This window comes from Acomys russatus, chromosome 32 (genome assembly GCF_903995435.1).
Source record: "Acomys russatus chromosome 32, mAcoRus1.1, whole genome shotgun sequence".
In the NCBI taxonomy this organism is placed as follows: Eukaryota; Metazoa; Chordata; class Mammalia; order Rodentia; family Muridae; genus Acomys; species Acomys russatus.
The window spans coordinates 48,820,545-48,841,803 of NC_067168.1; the positions used below are offsets into that span (position 1 = coordinate 48,820,545).

At 49.1% G+C, this 21,259-nt stretch overlaps 1 protein-coding gene across 1 annotated transcript in view; it reads left to right on the forward strand.

Annotated features, from left to right (window-relative positions):
- Positions 1–21,259, forward strand: part of Lars2 (leucyl-tRNA synthetase 2, mitochondrial) — a 105,440-nt gene that overhangs the window by 80,153 nt on the left and 4,028 nt on the right. The window contains exons 13-18 of the mRNA XM_051140240.1: positions 2,953–3,090; positions 13,049–13,149; positions 13,528–13,710; positions 15,076–15,245; positions 17,057–17,134; positions 18,191–18,302. Coding sequence (XP_050996197.1) covers positions 2,953–3,090; positions 13,049–13,149; positions 13,528–13,710; positions 15,076–15,245; positions 17,057–17,134; positions 18,191–18,302 — 782 coding nt within the window. The remainder of the gene's footprint in view (positions 1–2,952; positions 3,091–13,048; positions 13,150–13,527; positions 13,711–15,075; positions 15,246–17,056; positions 17,135–18,190; positions 18,303–21,259) is intronic.

Below are 21,259 nucleotides of genomic sequence, written 5' to 3' on the forward strand. Positions count from 1 at the left end.
TGCAACACAGTGAGACCCTGATTTAAGGGGGTGGGGGGAGCAGCTGGGCGGGGTGGCGCACACCATTAATCCCAGCACCCGGGAGGAAGAAGCAGGTGGATCACTGAGTTCAAGACCAGCCTGGTCTACATTGCGAGTCCAAGGCTACACAGAGAAAGCCCTTTTTCAAGAAGAAAAAAAACAAAAACAAAACAAAAAAATGCTAACGTTGAGGCCTGAGGTGCAGGGAGAACTGAGGCTAAGGCCACTGGTTTTCATGGTAAACTTCCAAGTGCTGTTTGACTTTTCAGCTCTTTGTTTCTTTGGCAAGACAGAAATAAAGAAAAGAACAGTGGGTAGCCAAGCAAAGGTAGATTGGGAGCTAAAGAAAACCATTCCAGAACCAGGAAAACATGCTCTGCTTACGGACCGTAACAAGTTGCTCCTGAGCGTGGTAGGAACAACTGGACCATATTGTCCACTGTGAAGGCCTTCCATCCCAGGCGTGGTGGTGTGCCCCGGTCTCCCAGCACCAGAGACCAAGGCAGGAGGCTTAAGTTCAAGGGGTCTTGCTCTACAGAGTGGTATCTTATGGTGAAAACAAGCAAAGAAAACTCTCCCGTTTTCTGGATTAGCCACGCTGAGCAGCAGAGTTGCAGTTCCATCGTTTGTGTTCATTTCAGAAATGAATGGGATCCTGAGTAAATGGAAAGATTCGGTAAGACCAGGACCTCAGAACAGCCCACGGGAGGCAGAGAGTGCAGGCGAGGCCTTCCCTCCTCAGGCTGCTTCCCAGCTGTCCTGAGCCTGCATAGCCCACCCTGTGAGCAGCACAGGCTTCACGTCCCTTCCGGCGTGCTAACCCCACACGCAGTGCTGTCGTGGGTTTTTCAGATTGATGTGCTAGTTAGAACAGAGGCCAAACATTTACCCTCATTTATCCCAAACTTGCTTGTAAGGTAAACACCGCCTTCCACTTTGGCTTTACTGTTACTGCTTGGAGCAGCAGTTGAATTCATTTACTTACTTTTAATTTTTTAATTTGTGACAGGACCTCACTGTGTAACACCGGTTTTCCCAAAACTCACTCGGTAAACCAGGCTGGCCTTGAACTCAGAGAGATCAGCTTGCTTCTGCTTTCCAAGTGTTGGAATTAAAGGTCTAATCCACCATGTCCAGCAGCAGTTAAATTTCTTTAAGAAATGATATTTTGCCGGGCGGTGGTGGCGCACTCCTTTAATCCCAGCACTTGGGAGGCAGAGGCAGGTGGATCGCTGTGAGTTCAAGGCCAGCCTGGTCTACAAAATGAGTCCAGGACAGTCAAGGCTACACAGAGAAACCTCGTCCCAAAAAGTTAAAAAAAAAAAAACAAAGAAAAGAAATGATTTTTTTTTTTCATAAAGCAAAAGGAAAGGTAGTTGGAAGTTTGTTTGTTTAATTGGTTTGGGTGGTTTTGTTTTGCTTTTCTCTTATTTTTAATTTTGTGAGAGTGCTGGCACAGTAACAGCTGCAAAAGAGACCTGTGCTAAGATGTGCACTGCTTGGCCAGCCTTCCGAACCTGCCACTGGCAGTTCTTTGTCCAGCCTCAGAACTGGCCAGCCCAAAGCACACTCGGGGGGAAGAGCACCAAGCAGCACTGAAGAGAAAACCCTGAACTGTTGGAGCTAGAGAGCACAGACAGTGCAAAGCCCAAGCTCCCTCAGTTCTTGTCAAACAGGGGGCTGCCTGGGGAACAGCTCTGTTCCCAGCTATGGTGACCCTCTCCCAAGGCAGCAGCCAACAGACAGAAAACCCGGAGAGTCCTTCCCTCTGTACATTAGGGCCAGGAGCAGGAGGAGGGTGACCTGTGTCCATGTTGGCCACGAAGCATCTAGCGGAAGGAGGAGTTACTGGGATGTTTTATGGCCCTAGACACATTTCCTTCCTTCTTCAGTAAGCCACATGGGAACTCTTACTGGCTATTTCAAAGCACTTTTAAAAATAAGATTGAATTTCTGTTTCGAAATGAACATTTAATATCATGCTAGTTTCTATTATAAATGCTACTGTTGCCCTCTACTGGTGAGACTTTTAAAATCTCAATTATCTAATCATACTAAAAATTGAAGTTTACCATTCAAATAAGCACCCTATGGGAATGCCTTGCTGGTGGTATCTTTTTATCTTGTTCTTTTTTATATAAAAATTACTTTTAAAAATATTTATTTATTTTATGTATATGAGTGCTCTGTTTTTCTTGCACACCATAAGAGGAAATCAGATTTCATTACAGATGGTTGTGAACCACCATATAATTGCTGGGAATTGAACTCAGGACCTCTGGAAGAGCAATCAGTGCTCTTAACCTCTGAGCCGTCTCTCCAGCCCCCAAAATTACTTGTTGTTGTTGTTGTTGATGTTGTTGTTGTTGTTGTTGTTGAAGCAGGGCTTCTCTATGTAGCCCTGGATGTCCTGGAACTTACTCTGTAGGACGAGGCTGGTCTTGAACTGAGATCCTCCTGCCTCTGCCTCCCAAGTGCTGGGATTAAAGGTGTGTGCCACCACCGCCTGATTCAAAACTCACATTTTATTACATGTATTTTGTGTGTGTGTGTGTGTGTGTATACACTCATGTGACACACGCCATGCGCAGGACCAGCGGCTGACTCAGGATCCGGTCAACACTGATCCTTTCTCTCACTTATTGTTACATTTTTCTGTTAGGAAAAGAAAGTTGAGCTGGTGCGGTGGCTCCCACCTGTAATCCCAGCACTCAGGAGGCAGAGGCAGGGGCATCTCTATGAGTTCAAGGCCAGCCTGGTCTACAAAGTGAGTCCAGGACAGCCAAAGACTACACAGAGAAACCCTGTCTTGAAAAAAAAAAGTCATTTTTTTCTGACATTACTTGTTTTCAAGGCATATGCAAATTGAAACGGGTCTACTTTATGCAGTTGTGGCAAAGGTTTTAAAACGCCCATCTGTCTTTCTTCTAGTCCTTTCAGCTCAGCACTGGCAGACTTCTGGATGCCTGTGGACTTGTACATCGGAGGGAAAGAGCACGCTGTCATGCACTTGTTCTATGCAAGGTTCTTCAGTCATTTCTGCCATGATCAAAAGATGGTGAAACACAGGTGAGCATCTGTGGGGCTTTGCAAAAGAACTCTGGTCACAAGCAGTGACAGGAAGCAGGTGTGTGTTCTGAATCAAGATTGTGTGTGTATAAAAACATCCTGCTTTCAGACTTTGTAGGCCTTGACAGTTTGAGGCCCATTTACGCAAACCTTTGCTTAATCATTTGGTGTGGAATGTTTTGGGCTTGCGTGGAATCCAGCGTTCAGTGCATCTGTCTGTTAAGTCATTTGAGATTTTCACTTGTGAAGAGGAGTGTTGTAACATGTGGGTTTTTGTAGCATCTCACACGTTTGTCACTCTGCATAAACTGTACTGCTAAGCTTGGCTGAATCCTCTCCTAATACGTCACTCTGATATTTGTGTGCCAGAGCAGAAGATAGCATTGTAAATCCATTAATATTTTTTTCTACTGGCTTATGTTGTGTTCCTTATAACATTCAAAGGTGTGTGAAAGGCGTCGTACTTTTGTAATCCTAGCACTCAGCAGGCAAAGACAGAGGATGGCTGCACGCTTGAGACCAGCCTTGGTGGCATAGTGAGTTTTAGGCCATGTGGAGAGACTGTCTCTAAGAGATATTGCATGTTTTTCCCCATGAAATATATGTTTAATATATTACGCAATACATTTGGGTATCTGAGTCAAGAAGATCATGGTTTGAAGTCAACCTTGGCTACATAGAAAGACTCCGTCTCTAAGAACCAAAAAATAAAAAGTAAATGAGCAACCATTCTCCCCCTCAGTGTGGGAGGTGAAGATGTTGCTCACACTTGGGTGCATGCAGGGTGCCCCTTGCCAGTCAGTATCCCTGCACAGACTACAGCTCCATCCCTGCACAGACTACAGCTCCATCCCTGCACAGACTACAGCTCCATCCCTGCACAGACAGCTCCATCCCTGCACAGACTACAGCTCCATCCTCCACAGACAGCTCCATCCCTCCACAGACAGCTCCATCCTCCACAGACAGACAGCTCCATCCCTCCACAGACAGCTCCGTCCCTCCACAGACAGCTCCATCCCTCCACAGACAGCTCCATCCCTCCACAGACAGCTCCATCCTCCACAGACAGCTCCATCCCTGCACAGACTACAGCTCCATCCCTGCACAGACAGCTCCATCCCTCCACAGACAGCTCCATCCTCCACAGACAGCTCCATCCCTCCACAGACAGCTCCATCCTCCACAGACAGACAGCTCCATCCCTGCACAGACTACAGCTCCATCCCTGCACAGACAGCTCCATCCCTCCACAGACAGCTCCATCCTCCACAGACAGCTCCATCCCTCCACAGACAGCTCCATCCCTCCACAGACAGCTCCATCCCTCCACAGACAGCTCCATCCCTGCACAGACTACAGCTCCATCCCTCCACAGACAGCTCCATCCTCCACAGACAGCTCCATCCCTCCACAGACAGCTCCATCCCTGCACAGACTACAGCTCCATCCCTCCACAGACAGCTCCATCCTCCACAGACAGCTCCATCCTCCACAGACAGCTCCATCCCTCCACAGACAGCTCCATCCCTCCACAGACAGCTCCATCCCTCCACAGACAGCTCCATCCTCCACAGACAGCTCCATCCTCCACAGACAGCTCCATCCTCCACAGACAGCTCCATCCTTCACAGACAGCTCCATCCCTGCACAGACTACAGCTCCATCCTCCACAGACAGCTCCATCCCTCCACAGACAGCTCCATCCCTCCACAGACAGCTCCATCCTCCACAGACAGCTCCATCCCTGCACAGACTACAGCTCCATCCCTCCACAGACAGCTCCATCCTCCACAGACAGCTCCATCCTCCACAGACAGCTCCATCCCTGCACAGACTACAGCTCCATCCCTCCACAGATGACAGCTCCATTCCTCCAGACAGCTCCATCCTTCACAGACAGCTCCATCCCTCCACAGACAGCTCCATCCCTCCACAGACAGACAGCTCCATCCCTCCACAGACAAACAGCTCCATCCTCCACAGACAGACAGCTCCATGCCTCCACAGACAGCTCCCCGAGGAAACTTTACCTGTTTTCTTTGTAAGTTTGTCACTCTGATTTATTAGTGATGTGTGTTTGTGTGTTTGTGTGTGTGTGTGTGTGTGTGTGTGCGCACGCGCGCGCATGCATCACAGCCTGCCTGTGGAGGGCAACTTTTCGGAATCAGTTTCTTTTCCCACCTTTAGGTTCCGGGGACCAAACGCATGTCATGAGGCTCATGTGGAAGCCATCTTTGTCTGCAGAGCCATCTTGCATTTCTCTGTGTGCTTCAGAACACACATGTGGTTTGGGTTTCCTGCATTAATCCTTCTGTGTTTACAACTACATTGTACATATTCTACAGTGTTCCTCACCCAACATGTTTTGAGCTTTAGCATGGTTGACACACCTTTCTGTTTCATTGCTGAGCGATGTCATTGTGTGGACTGGAATTTTCATTGCAGAATTTGGATTGTGTAGCCACAGCAGCACAGGGGTTCTGCCCTTTGAGGATTTTCCGTGCTAATTCCTTTTCATTGTAGGTATTGCCAATACTTCCTTATTCTTGACTTATCTCTTATTTATGGCGTCTTTTGATGAGCAGAAATCCTTAATCTAATATTGTAAAACTTAATACTGGGGCTGAAGATAGAGTTCAGCAGAGTTCTTGCCTAGTGTGTGCTGGACCCTGGATCCAGTACCCAACACTGCGCACACGTACACACACACACACACACACACACACACACACATACACATACACCACACGCACACGCACACACACAGACACACACACACGCACATACACACACACACACACACCTTCCTCTCCATGGATGTTGCTTTTCATGACTGTGTTCCGTGTTGAACAGCCCTGCCCTCTCCTCACTGTTCTGTGGTATTTTCATCATAAACCAATGTATTCCATCCACCGGCGCTGTCAGTTGTCACACTCCTTGGGACCCGTGCTCCGTGCCTGGTGGCTGGCTGTCTGCTGTGCCGCCTCACTACTTACAGCCTGGTCTTTAGTGTACACATCTTGACGTCCTTTGAGGAAGTCCCCCTTCTTGTCCGTTTTCCTTAGGAGAATCTGGCTGTGGTCACACCCTTGTTCTCTTTATCAGTGTCAGACTCAGCCTGTCAGACTGCAGAGTGCTGAGCGTGGCTTTCTTTGGTATTGCACTGGAACCATATTTGCTGATGCCCGTGCTTGCTGCCTCTCCTCTCCTCTCCAATCTTAACAACTGAAATAATCTTTTTGGCTGAAATATATCCTTCAGTATGCCTTTTCTGTTTCCTTTATTGATAACCCTTGTATTTTTCTTTTCTCTAAAAGTAAATTCATTTCAACTTCTTTTATTTATTTATCTATTTATTTATTTATTTGGTGTTTTGAGACAGGGTCTCTCTGTGTAGCCTTGGCTGTCCTGGCTCACTTTGTAGACCAGGCTGGCCTGGATCTCACAGCGATCCGCCTGCCTCTGCCTCCCGAGTGCTGGGATTACAGGCGTGCGCCACCACTCCTGGCCACGTTTTCATTTCTTAGCATAGTGAGTACTACACTTAGAGCTTCATGTGCACTAAACAAGTGAACTACAGAGTGCTCCTTTCTCAGCCCTAAATATCCTCCATAGACGAGCTCTCCTTAACACAGGGCTTTCAGCTGGCAAGTGCCTTCGGGCTCAGCCGGCGGCTGCTGCTGCTGTAACAGGCCAGGTGTGATGGTGCCTATAACCCTAGCACACTGGAAGCTGAGGAAGCTGGGTATCTGCTGTGCTTTCTGAGTGTTTAGGGACTTGGGGGAAAATTGGGATTGTTGTTGTTTATTCTTTTTTGCCAGCTCACTGACACATTTTAAATAGTGTATTTTATACCATGTCTAGCCTTTTTTGTTATTTTTCTGTTAGGACAATAATTTGCAGTCTCCTGTTCCTGTGCTGCTAAGTGACCCAGGTCATCCTGTTAAATGCCCATTCACTGTGCAGAAAGTGTACATCTCTCTTCCCATACCCACCTTCTGTCCGTTTCTTTTCATATTCCAGAACAAAATATATTTGGTTTATCTTCCCCAGGATGCATGTGTCCTAATGATCTCCTTTTTGTTGAAAGGGGAAAAGTTGGCTATGTTTAAACTTACTATGTAGTAGAAGACGATGCTGAACTGATCCTCTTGCCTCTGTCTCCCAAGGACTTGGATTACAGGCATGCACCACTCACTTGTAAATGTTACGTATATTACATATGTCTTTTACTTTTTTGATTTAATGGAATATTTTTATTTTTTTTCCATCAGAACATACATATTTCTCATTCTCTTTTATTTCTGCATTGTATATCATGATTTATTAAAGCATTCACTTATTTTTCTAATTTATTATTGTTATTTTTAAAAGAATGATGCTTTATTTCTTAGGAGGAAAGGGGAGTATGTCTTGTTTTTTTTTAAAGATTTATTTATTTGTTACATACACAGTGCTCTGTCTGCATGTACACCTGCAGGCCAGAATAGGGCACCAGATCTCATTATAGATGGTTGTGAGCCACCATGTGGTTGCTGGAAATTGAACTCAGGACCTCTGGAAGAGCAGCTGGTGCTCTTAACCTCTGAGCCATCTCTCCACCCCTAGGGGAGTGTATCTTAAGGATCCGTCCTCACACAGCTATCTATCTATCTATCTATCTATCTATCTATCTATCTATCTGTGTGTGTGTATCTCCCCGCCCACTGCCCCCCCGCAGGCGGCACATGACTTCATTCCCAGCACTTGGGACAGAAGCAAGCAATCTCTGAGTTCTAGGCCATCCAGAGCTGCATAGTGAGAACCTATGTAAAATATTTTTCTTACATTTGTTTAGTTAGTTTGTGTGTGCACATGTGGCAGGGCTGTGCCTGCCACTCTGTCCCGTGGGGTTCAGAAGACAGCTGCAAGGGTTGTTGCTCGCTCTCCTTCCAGCACGTGGGTCCCAGAGACTGACCTGGCTCTTCAGGTCTGTTCCTATTTTAAAATTTTTGATAGATAAAAACATATGACTTCTGTACATGCCCGGAACCCCACTAGTTAGAGGGCAAAGATAGGAGGATTGGCCCTGTCTCAAACAAATAAAATATGTATCTATAACTTTGAGTTTCTCCGTAAAGCAGACAGAAATTTCGCTTCATTAGAATGAGGGTGCTGGGAGCGCCACCCTCACCACTCTGCGGCTAGAGCTCTGCTGTGTGAAACACATTCCGGGTATAGCTAAGCGCCGAAACTGCTTTCTGCTTCTTCCCCAGAGCTCCTGATGTGTGGGGAACACCCAACCTGCGTCGGAAGGACCCTAAGCACCCCGATATCACTGGGCCCAGTAGATAATTAGCTACAATGCTTGTGGTTCGCTCGGGTTATGCTACTCAGTCCACTTTGCATTTTGTATCTGTGAAAACAAATTTGCTGGCTGTGAGCTATGTCCCGTTACTGTCATAGTCTCATGGACATTTTGTTTATGTTCTTTGGTTTTTTCTAAACTCACCATCTGACCCAGGTCCCAGTAACTCCTGTTCTTCCTCTCTCCGTGTTGAGACTGTTCACAGGTGTGCACACCACACCCAGCCCAGGTTGGCAGCGATTACATAGCAAGTGTTAAAAGCGGCCATTTATGGATGTAGTCTGCAAAAGGCAGCCCAGGGCGGCTCCTGGTAATTCTGGTGAGGGCAGACGGCAACTTGGTTTCCTCAGGGTTCTACATCAGCAGCCACCTGGCCCAGTCAGGAGAGTGGGCAGCTGTCTGTCCAGGGCTTCGGTTTTCATAGACATGGCACCCAGAGCAGCCAGTTCATGTATGCCTGGAGTTTCCTGAGCTTACTCCCTCTCTCCCTTCTTCCTGTCCTTGGGGGACAGCACAAAAGTAGCCCTCGGTGTCAGCAGGCATCAGTTGTTCTAGTTTCTGGCTCTGTGGAGGAGCCTGGTCTAACCTGGTCCTCTTGCCTACACAGCTATGCTGTGGTGTCCCAGGGGTGCAGCTGAAGGTGTCAGCAGAAGGCTGAGGCAGACAGTCAGGCCCGTCCAGCCACAGAGGCCCAGCGTGGTGCTTCCCACCCTCCTCTTAGAAGGGCTGCAGGCATCTCTCATTTTCCCGGCTGAGGTTGACCATTTCTGCCTTCACAGGATTCAGAGTTGTTCAGTTTGTGTTGTCATGTGTGTTTGGGCCAGAGAAGTCTTCAGAAGTGAAGTGCTGCTGGGGCTCAGGGGAGCCTGGGGGGGCATAGCCAGGCCACTGGCACTCAGGCCATTTTAAAAAATGTTTTGCCTGCATGTGTGTTTACCACACATGTGCAGTGCCCTGGAGACCAGAAGAAGGTATTGGATCCCCTAGAGCTGCAGTTAAAGACAGTGAGCTGCTGTCTGGGTGCTGGGACTGGAAGCTGGGTCCTCTGGAAGGGCAGCCAGTGCTCTTAGCGCAGGTTTTATCACCTTTGTGCTAAGTCATCATCCTGGGACAGCGCCTACCTGCCGCACTGTAACTGGGAGGCGCTGGGGTCCAGAAGGACTTCAGAGATCTAGTAGCATAGCTTGCAGAAGTGGAGACATGTTCCTTATCAGAGCCCTGGTCCTGGTACACTGCTGCTCTACAGGGAAAGGGCAATGTGGGCACCCTGAGGCCCTCACTCAGAAACTCCTTGAAGTAGTTTTGAAATAGAAAAGTAAATGATTCTCGTAGTGGTCAAGCTAGTCAGATGGCAGTGGAGTCAGAGTGCCTGCAGGCGGTGCCACACTGGGTGCTGTTTATGTCTCTGTGTTTGTACAGGTGTCCATGTCATGAAGACTCATCAGCTTGTACCCATCCCAGGACTAGTGTACTTTTCAATGTGAGTGCTAATTGTCACTTGACAATTTGCTTTAAACACTGGAAGAAAGGGAAGAGAGGGGAAGAAAGACAGTGAGAGAGAGAGAGAGAGAGAGAGAGAGAGAGAGAGAGAGAGAGAGAGAGAGAGAGAGAGAGATTGATTACAGTCTTAGGTAGAACAGTGTCAGGGTGGTGAGTTGCAATTTACACATTCCCAGAAGATGGCAGTGGTGTGCCACTTGACTGTGTCAAAAAACAAAACAAAACAAAACAAAACGAAAACAAAACCCAATGATAATAATAAATAACAAGGTTTCAACTCTCTACCTTTAAGCCTTTTTTCCCTCTGTCAGAAAATTTCATATATAGTCTAGGCTTTGCCTCAAAATCAGGATCGTCCTACCTCAGCCTTCTAAGTGCTGGGATTGCAGGTAGGTAGTCGAATGCCCAGTGTCTGTCTGTCTGTCTGTCTGTCTGTCTGTCTGTCTCTCTCTCTCTCTCTCTGTGTGTGTGTGTGTGTGTGTGTGTGTGTATGTGTTTTGGTTTTGGCTTTTCAAGCCAAGGTTTCTCTGTGTAGCATTGGCTGTCCTGGACTCACTCTATAGACCAGGCTGGCCTCAAACTCACAGAGATCCACCCGCCTCTGCCTCCCAAGTGCTGGGATTACAGGTGTCCCACGCCCAGCTCAGTTCCCTGAGTCTTTTTTTTTTTAAAGATCTGTTTATTTATTATGTATGCAGTATTCTTGCAGGTCAGAAGAGGGAACCAGATCTCATTTTAGATGGTTTTGAGCTACCATGTAGTTGCTGGGAGTTGAACTCGGGACCTTTGAAAGAGCAGTCAGTGCTCCTATCCCCTGAGCCATCTCTCCAGCCCGTTTCCCTGAGTCTTAGTGCTGCTGATTTTACTCACTCTAGGCATGTTTTTAGGTGCTGAGTATAAGCCCATGGCTTTGTGTGGTGCCCATGTATTGTGCCACCGAGGCACATGTCCACTTCCCTGAGTTTCTCTTATGTGCGACTAAACCCAATGCTCAGTGTGAGAGAAAACCTCACGCCCTGTTCAGCAGATGCTGGCACAGGAGACAGTAACCACAACATTGAATAAACACAGGGTAGATAAACTTGTGCTAAAAACATGCAGCTGGGAGTGCCCAGACCAGCCTGGTGGGCCACTGAGGCACCGCTTGGTGCTGAGGGGCAGCATTCCTGCTTTATAGGGCACTGCTTCATTTGCTGTTATCTGGACGCAACCTCTCCCTTCACCTACTCAGCAAAAAGTGGTTGTGCTAGTTGGTTCCTGTCACCTTGACACTTCCGTGCACACATAGCGAACCTCTTGTATCTGGACACAGTAGCACACTCACTTGTCCCTGTGACATCATCTGATGCACTGAACGGGGCCTCGCAAACACGACACTCAGCATTTCTATCAGAATGTTAACTGCACTGGATCTTTTCCACCTTTGCAAATGTGCCCCATCTCTCACCATTGCCTCTATATACCTTATGTGTGTCTATATGCATGCGTGTGCCCCGCATATGTGCACACACAAACACACACATGCTCACTGAAAGATTTTAAAACAGGAAGGTGTGCTGCATCCCAGGTAGAAAAAGCATGCATTTAGATCTGGCCCTGAGGACATTACGGTGCAGTATAGGATTGACATGCACGAAAGTGAGAAATCCTTTGTTTCTGGCCCTCATGGCTCTCATGTCTTGTCTGCGCTGTCCACCCTCTTGAATCTCCTAGAAAATGTCCTCCTCCTGTTACTCCTCACCACAGTTGCTGGACAGGGACCTTGGCTGGACTCTCTTGGGTCACTACTCATCCAAATCAGATGACCCTGACATGAAGTCAGAGGCTTCTGGGATTGACCTGCCAGGCTAAGTGGTCTGTGGCTATTGGGTTGGGGTTCGGGATGTCTGATCCCCTGAGTAGAAGCTCCCCGATACCTGTCCACCCCGCCCCGCATCACCCCAGAACTGAGATGTTGGATAGTCTGCCAGGGCAGGGTAAATGACCAAGCTTCTTGTTGTTCAGAGCAACATGAGACGTTTACATAGGATGGGGCTGGGATCACTTGCTGAAATTCATCAAAATAGAACTGGGCAGATTCTTACAAGGCAAAATAAAATAGGGGAGAAAATTGAGTGCTTCTTAAGAAGAAGAATAAACCATTATGGTGAGTGTGGTGGTGCACGTCTGTAATCTCAGCTCTCAGGGGGCAGAGGCAGACGGATCTCTGTGAGTTCAAAGCCAGTTTAGTCTACACAGACAGTTCCGGTCTAGCCAGGGCCGCAGAGGAGGAAGGACGGTGTGTCGGGGACCCGGCAGAGCAATGGATGGCTCAGCAGTTAAGAGCACTGGCTGCTCTTCCAAGGACCTGCCATGCCTGCCCGCCACAATGTTCCTCGCCATGATGGTCGTGGACCCCAGCCCCCTAGAATCGTGAGCCCCAAAGCAAGTGATTTCTTTCCTAAGTCACTGTGGTCATGTTGTTTCATCGTGGTAATAGAAAAGTAACTAATAACACACCAGCTGCTGACAGCTGCCTCCTTGGTGTGAAGTGGGGCCAAGAAGAACAGGTAGATAACACTTAGATTTTAACAGAAATCACCCTTTCCTGCCCAATTTGTCCGATTTAAAACTTTAGAAGAGTCTAAGCAGATCCTGTGTTCAGGGAAGTAGTCTGCTCTCTCCACACCGCCAGCCTTCAGGACGCCCGCTAGGCCCCTCTGCGCTGGGCCTTCTGGGCTGCGACACTGTGTGGCTCTCACGTTTTCACGCAGTCACTGGTTCCATCTGCCCGTCGACACCTTGAGGCATGTACTCGTGCTCCCATGTTATAGGTGGCAAACTGGACACCCAGACAGGTAAGTGGCGTTTGTGGCTCATAGGTAGAAGTAGGTGGGATCCAGGCCTTCCAGCTCTGACCCAATGCTCTTTCCACTTCACGTCAGTGGAGATGGGATGTGTGCTTAAACTTGGCGGCCGCTGAGTCAGTGTTACCACTGTACCCAAGTACCTTACTTCAAGGTGTGGTCTGTAGTGAGGATTTCTGGGTTACCTTGTGTCACAGTTGCTACACACACACACACACACACACACACACACACACTTTTTTTTTCTATGATATTTCCTCAGGGAACCTTTCCATAAACTGCTGGCCCAAGGCCTCATCAAGGGACAGACATTCCGCCTTCCATCTGGACAGTGTCTGCAGAGGGAGGATATAGACTTCACAGGTAAGGAGGGCCCAGTGCGGCTGCGGCAGGCAAGAACCAAGGCCAGGTCCAGGCACTCTTGAGAAGTCAGCATCTGCTATTGGGCCCTGGTTAGGTGCAGAGTCTAAGACAGATCTGGACAGGCCTCTGTGGGCTGCTCCTGGGTGGTCACCCCCTCTTACCCAGCCCTGTCCTGTATAACATAGTGTTTGCTTGGACATCCCTGCCTTGTCCGGCTTCACTTGACGGCCCATCGCTGAGCTTAGACTCAGAACACGGAATCTTCCGGGGTCTCGTCCACCCTGCCCACTTCCTGGGCACTCTATAGCAGCTCTTGGCTCCCTGCCGACGACCGACTCAGAGTCACATACTGTCCCTGAGCATTCTTTTGGCTTCTAGGTCCTGCTCCTGTTTGTGCAAAAACAAGAGAGAGGTTAGAGGTGACATGGGAGAAGATGAGCAAGTCCAAACACAACGGGGTGGACCCCGAGGACGTGGTGGCGCAGTACGGGATTGACACGACCCGGCTGTACATCCTCTTTGCAGCGCCTCCTGAGAAGGACATCTTGTGGGATGTGAAGAGTGAGTCACCCTCCTCCTCCTCCTCCTCTTGCTTCCTCTACAGGCTGCCCTGGACCCGGAAGGTGCTGGGAAAGGAAACTGGGAACAGCAGTGGAGAATTCTAGATGTCGTCTTGTCCAGGCTTCTGCCCCACTCCCAGACCCTAGCTCTCCATGGTTCACAGGCCTTGGGTTCCTTGGGGGGAAGCGGGGGTGGGGGGAGGTGGGGAGGGTCCCACTGCATATGCACTTCCCACTAAAATGTGAGCTCTCTGGACAACTGTCTACTTGAAGCGCAGCCCCCTATGCTTACTACAAAGAGGCCAGTCTTCTTTGTCACTCCATGAGAGGCCTTCGTAGACCAGAGCCCTCCCTCCTCAAGATGTCACGTGCGGCCCATCAGCCCCTCCCTGCCAGCTTCCCTTCTCCTCATGAGATTTGTTTCTCTGAAACTTTGATTTTGCCCTTGTGATCTGCCTGGATGTGGATGTGGGAAGTGAAAGCCAGTGTCTGTAGGAGGGGTCTCCTCTATCTCAGCATAAAGCAGACTGCCTCTCTCACTGTGTCTCACGGCAGTGGACCTGGACTTGGTGGCAGGCCAAGTCCTAACAAACTGCCTTTAAGTAACAGAGGCAGGACTTGCATCAGGGTGGGCACCAGCTCAGTTTTCTCCTTTGTACATGCCCAAGTCCCCACGTGTGCTTTTCACACAGCTGTCCCTGCTGTATCCCCACTCTTGAGAATACCCAACCCAGTGGCCAGGGTTCAGGCATCTACACCCATATGTATTTGGTCAGCTGTGTGACCCAGGACCACAAAGTGCGCTGTTCTGCTTTCTCAGATCAGAACAATGGTTAGACTTGGTTAGCTGACCTCACACTGTGCCACCAGGCTGTTGCCAAGCATGTTGTGCAACCGCTGCCACTGTTACCTGTCCTTATGAGATCCCAGCTTTGCTAGTATTGGTGACTGTCTTAAGCACTGTTGCCCCAAGGCATATCTGTCACAGCAAGCGTGCTGACCCAGGAGGCACAGCAGGTGTGCTGACCTGGGAGGCTGTGTGCTGGTGCCCGTGGGCAGGCACTGACCTGGGAGGCTGTGTGCTGGTGCCTGTGGGCAGGTGCTGACCCTGGAGGCCGTGTGCTGGTGCCTATGGGCAGGTGCTAACCCTGGAGGCCGTGTGCTGGTGCCGTGGACAGGTGGTGACCCTGGAGGCCGTGTGCTGGTGCCGTGGACAGGTGGTGACAGCTGAACAGCCCTGCTGCCCATGCTCAGAGTATCAGGGATACCGGAAGGAGTGTGGGTGACTCTGGAAGGACCATGAGGCTTTTCTCATTCCTCTCTTACCAGAACTCTTTCTTTGTCCTCTTGGTTGCCAAAAATGCAGCTGATGCACTCCCTGGCGTGCTGAGATGGCAACAGCGGCTGTGGTCCCTGACAACACGATTCATCGAGGCAAGGACTTCCGGGTCAGTCCCCCAGCCTCAGCTGCTGAACAGCAAGGAGAAAGCCAGGGCCCGAGGCCTCTGGGAGTACAAGAACTCAGTCATCACCCAGGTCAGAACCTCTGCCGGATGAGCCTGCAGTCTTCATGCCCGAGGCCGCAGTGGGTCTTCTTTCTTTGTGACGTGGCCCTGTTGCTTTAATTAGTTTCTCTCACTGCTGTGGCTGTTTACTTAGACTCCCCGAAGGAAAGAGATGTTCTCAAAAAATGGCTGTCCCTCCCATCCTGCCACCTTCTCCCACCTAGACCTCAGGAAGCCATCAATTTCCTTGTCTCTGGACTTGACCTGCAGGTGGATCCTATCTACTCAGTCTCTGATGAGATAGTGCACATTGTATTAGCTGGGGTGCAGAATTGAAAGAAGCAGAGCCTGCCATAAAATCCCTTCTCATTTTATAGATGAGGCTGAGATCCAGAGAGGTCAGATGCCTCGCTGACAGTACTACAGCTAATGAGGACCTGGGTGGGCACAGGCTGGGCTCCACGCCTCCGATACTCATCAGTTCCGCCGTGTGCTTCCTTTGGTACAGTGTCCTAGGACTTGCTGTAGGGTGATTTCTTCAGTCTGAGGCTATTTTTACTGGGTATCTGATAACCGAAATTCTTCTTAGGCTGATTTTTTTTTTTTCACTTGCTAATTCAAGGCTGACTGTAGGTTGGTGGTAGAGCACTTGTTTAAAATGCGCCAGGGCCTGGGTTCCGTTCCCTGAGCTGAAAAGGGAAAGCTTGTTGATTAAAGCCTGCGAAGGCTTCAAGGCCCCTTCTTACCCGGGCTGTAATTCAGATGACATAGCAAGTTGGTTGGTTGGTTTGTTTACTGTGTTGTTGTCATGACCCCAGGGAGTGGCTCTGGATCTAGCATGCTCATCTAATGGCATTTCTTCAATTTCATCCGCACCCTTTGTGTAGAGGGTGTCACCAAGGGGAATCTGGAGATCTGAGTGCTGCCAAGTGGCTGCTCTCATACCAAGCATTTTCTCTCCACAACAGATAACTGACGGGTTGTTTCAACAGCTGTAAACTCATGGTGCCTTAAAGATGTGTCCCTTCCTTCCTTCCTTCCTTCCTTCCTTCCTTCCTTTCTTTCTTTCTTTCTTTGTCCCAGTGGTGTGGATTGAGCGCAGGCCTCACTCGCGCTAGGTGAGCACTTCGCGTGCCACAGGCCTCTCATGTCTGTCTGTCAGCAGCTCCCACCTCCCGGTCAAGCATTGGCATTGTTTTCTTTCTTTCTTTTTATTTTTTATTTTTTGTTTTTTTTTGGGGGGGGGGGGGGGGGGGTCGGGGGCGGAGTTCAAGACAGGGTTTCTCTGTGTAGTCCTAGCTTTCCTAGACTCACTTTATAAACCAGGCTAGCCTCAAACTCACAGAGATCCTCCTGCCTCTGCCTCTCAAGTATTAGGATTAAAGGCATGCACTGTTTTCTTAAGCATCTGTTGTGAGAAATGACATTGTCTCAGGGATGTGGAAAAAGCACTTTTTTTAAAAGATGTATTTATTATGTGTACAGTGTTCTGCCCACCAGAAGAGGGCACCAGATCTCACTATATATGTGGTTGCTGGGAATTGAACTCAGGACCTTTGAAGAGCAGCCAGTGCCCTTAACCTCTGAGCCATCTCTCCAGCCAAGAAGCAGTCTTAAGTAGTGGAAACACCATTGACTTTAAATTTAAAAGTCTTTGTGCTCATGAAATCTAGTTATTATTCAAGGCAGTGAATATATTTATAAGTATCTTTTGTTATGTCTTGTTTTGTTTTTTGTTTGTTATTTGGTTTATTATCATTCCCTTTTCTTCTGGAAAGCTAAAAGGAATTTTTGAAGAAAGTGAGTTAAAAAAAAAAAAACAAAAACAATTTTTACCAACAGGTGACTACACATTTCACTGAGGACTTTGCACTGAATTCTGCAGTCTCTCAGCTGATGGGACTCAGCGGTGCCCTCTTGGTAAGTTGCTGGGCCTCACTCAGCGGTGCCCTCTGGGTTAGCAGCTGGGCCTCACTCAGCGGTGCCCTCTGGGTAAGCGGCTGGGCCTCACTCAGCGGTGCCCTCTGGGTAAGCGGCTGGGCCTCACTCAGCGGTGCCCTCTGGGTAAGCGGCTGGGCCTCACTCAGCGGTGCCCTCTGGGTAAGCGGCTGGGCCTCACTCAGCGGTGCCCTCTGGGTAAGCGGCTGGGCCTCACTCAGGAGCTGAGGAGAGAGGGCAAAAGCGGTGGGAACACGCCTTCCATGGTCACAACCCTGTCTACTACTTCAAGGCTTAAAGGTCATCTGAGCAAAGCCATTTGCTTTTTCTGAGGCAGAGTCTTACTGTGTAGCCCAGGCTGGCCTCCAATGTCTGATCATCCTCTACGATCATCCTCCTAGTGTCCAGTCTCTTATAAGAGGCCGTGGAGGCCCGGAAGGTTAGACACCATTCTGACTAGTCGCAAAGCCGGGGCCAGGCCTAGGCCTCTCTGTTCTGCCCTAGTTCCTGAATATGTCAAGATGTTTCCTTGGCACCACTGGTGCTGGTATTTTGCTTAACTAGATGGAGCAGAGCTGCTCCGCTGACAAAAAGGGCTGCCATTGTCAGTGCCGTTCCTCTTTTTGCTGCATATGACTCTAGTTTTTCTTGACAAGAAATACTCTGTCAGTAGTTGGTGAGTAGAGGTGACCCACATCCAGGAGTCCCACAGTGGAGGCCTCAGGAGATAGTTCTCTGCATTCCCCTGGGCCACAGCACATAGCAATCCTCGCCGAGTGCCGACACGTCCAACCTATTCCCAGAGCAGATTCTCCTCTTCGCTGAGGCTTAGCTTCTTCATCTGTCGGGCGGGGTACCGATCCTGCACTTGAAGGGCAGTTGTGAGCGCCGAGTGTGTGCTTCTGTGGGGAGTCTTTTGACCTGAGGAAAGAGATGGTGAAGTGTTTCTCCCACCTGCTGAGCCTTTGGCGTCTGCTTCGCTCATGGCCTGTCTTACCTCTGCCAATTTTGTCTTAAATGTTCCTTCCTCTTTCTCAGCAAGCCTCTCAGAGAGTGGTTCTCCACAGCCCCGAGTTTGAGGATGCCCTGTGTGCCCTGCTGGTGATGGCTGCCCCCCTGGCCCCTCATGTGATCTCAGAGCTCTGGGCAGGTATGTTGGAGGGTCCTTGCCTAACTAGTTACTAAATAGCATTTTCCCAAGCCTCTTCGCTGGTTATCTGTAGCTCAGTAAATGTCTGTCAGAGGGCTCTTTATACCTCGGCTTCAGCTGCTCGCTGCCGGTGTGTGTGGGGGTGCACGGATGCTTTGGTGTGGGTGTGGGTACAGGCATGTGTGTGCCAGGCTTGTGTGTAGCGGTCAGAGGACAACCTTCGGGTATTAGTTCTCACCTTTCTACTTGTTTTTATTTTTTGTTTTTTGGGTTGTTTTTGTTTGTTTGTTTGTTTTTGGTTTTTTGAGACAGTTTCTGTGTAACCTTGGCTGTCCTGGACTCACTTTGTAGACCAGGCTGGCCTTGAACTCACAGAGATCCACCTGCCTCTGCCTCCCGAGTGCTGGGATTAAAGGCGTGCGCCACCACGCCCGGCTTCTACTTGTCTTGAGCTGGCCCAAGAGCTAATACAGATGCTCCTGTCTCCACCTTCTGTCTCTCCATAGCAACTCTCGTGGACTATAGGTGCTTAGTCTGCTGTGGCCATACATGGTTCTGGCATCCACACTCAGAGCAACAAGCTTGCTTGACAGGCACCTCTACCCACTCCTTCCTAACCTGTCTTCACCTTGAACGCATGAGCTAAGTTAAGATTTTATCTGTTTTGGTGTTCAAAGTTACTTCCAAATGATCATCTAAACAGAATCTCCATCCCACCAGGCCCTCTGATGTGTGATGAGAATTTTGCAATTTTTGTTTTTTTAAAAGCACAGAAATATTATAAGAATTTATTTTCGCTTTAATTCCAGGTGTGGGGATTTGGGGCTGTTTTGCAGCAGCTGACTAAGATTTGCCTCGTGTTCTAGCAGGGACGTGATTTTGCCTGCTGCAGATAGTTTTTGTGATTGTATGACCTTTGGAATTCTGGGGACTTTTTAGAGGGTATATGAATGCTAGGGCCCTGAAAGGGGGTGGTGGGGGTGGTATTTCTGGTTGGTTGCTATTGATCAGGGTTTGTTAAGTTGTTATTGTGTGCAAAGAAGAAACAAGAAATTAGATATGCTAATTCTGAAGATCAAACTTGCCCCAAGGAGCTCAACACCCCTAAACAGCAGGAAGCAGTCTAACAGTAGTGTCGCCCCTTCCTGACCCCCGACTTTATTCAGGGGTCTCTTTCCTTCCCTCTCTGTCCTTTTTTCTCTCTTATCTAGTGTTGGGGGGTTGGAAGGGTGGAAGAAAAGGGGTGAAGAAGAGGGAAGAAAGAAGAACCCACAAAGTACCTACTGCCGGCTGCACTGACGGGTTTTGTTTGTTGTTAGTTTCTGGGGTTAGAAACTGAGACCAGCTTCCTTCATGCCAAGCACATGCTCTGCCACCGAGCCACGCCCCACCTTCTAATGGTATATTTATGCCGTGTGGATGTTGTTATTTCAAAAGCACTTGAGCAAATTCATTTCTCTGGGAAAGGTCAGTGTGCAATGGCCTTGCTTCCTGTTCATTCTCTTGGAATTGCCAGAACTGCTACAAACAGCATCAGCACAGACCAGGCCTACTCAGTGGGATCAGCGAGCATAAACAAGGATGGGAGATGAGGCCCAAATGCCCCCAGAGAGGACTGCCATGCACAGAAACTGTGCCCCCAGGAGAGGACTGCCATGCACAGAAACTCTGCCCTCCACTCCTGACCCCCAGCATTCAGCGCGGGCCACCAAGCCAGCCTGGCAGCCTGTGCTCAGGGCGGGAGTTGGGAGGTGTGTTTTTGTCTTCTGCAGGAAGTGGGGATGCAAGGGGTGCAGCTTGCCCTGCATGACAGTCCTGTATGCCAGAGCTGTCACTTACCTCCTGCATTCAGTCCAGCCCCATGTGACCTGTCGCCTTGGCCACCTTTGTATTTGCCATGAGCGTGTTGGTTATTTTCACTTAATAGAGCAAAGTGGCAGAACCTGCACATATGCAGGGTACTAGGCTCCACCCCTGCAGCCGAGCTCGACCACCATCCAGGGAAAGCGTGGCTAGGCCCATACCTGTAAATAAGCATCCTGATTACTCCAGGAGGTCTGAGCTTCCTTGTTTTTTCAGTGGAGTTTATAGCCGCTTCTGTGCAGAACATTTTCACCCAAGGTTCTTTCATCTCCTAGGCATCCTGTGTGACTTCCATACAGAGGTTTTGGAACCCTTCTCAATACATCTGGGTCACAGGACAAGCCACTACCAGCTCAGCAAATACAGACATGATTGTCTGCTTTCTGTGACCTCCACTTGTAGAGAAGGAAGAAGCTGGAATCTTTTTTGTGTTTGCCAAAAAGCCAGTGAGCTCACTGAGAAGTGCAACAGCTCAGGCCAGGACCAGCTGGGCACCAGGAGGAGGTCAGGTCTTGTGCCCAGGCCCTGAGGAGGCTTCACTTCCCTCCCACTAACTGGGTATCAAATAGAAAAACTTTAAAAGCTGCAGCAAATGAATATGGCACCAGCACAGGAGCCAGTAGAATAAAATGCTTCACACTACTCAGTGGCCTAAGTAACCCTGACTCTACCTAAGGGCTGTTAGTTTCAGGCTGTGAGAAGAAGGGGAGCTTGTGGTGGGCGTAAGCCAGCCATGACTAACACATGTTCAAAAGGGCCGATCCTGTATGTGTGTGCACACGATCCTGTATGTGTGTGCACACGTGTGCACACTTGTTCGTTTTTGTGTGTGTTTGCAGTGCTGGTGTCAGACCCAGGATAGTGTTCATGCTAAAAACATTCTCAATGAGCTGTGTCCCTGCATTTTGTTTTCTAAGTCAATGTCTCGTTTGTATTGATTCACACTGTGGCTCAAGGTCTCTGCCCCTTGCACACGAGCACTTGGAATCTCTGGCCCCAGAGCGATCCCAGCATAGTAATACTTTGAAGGAAAAGCCACAAGTCAATGGGGAAAGGAAGCTTTGTGCAACAAACTGGGTTTGGAAAATTTACTT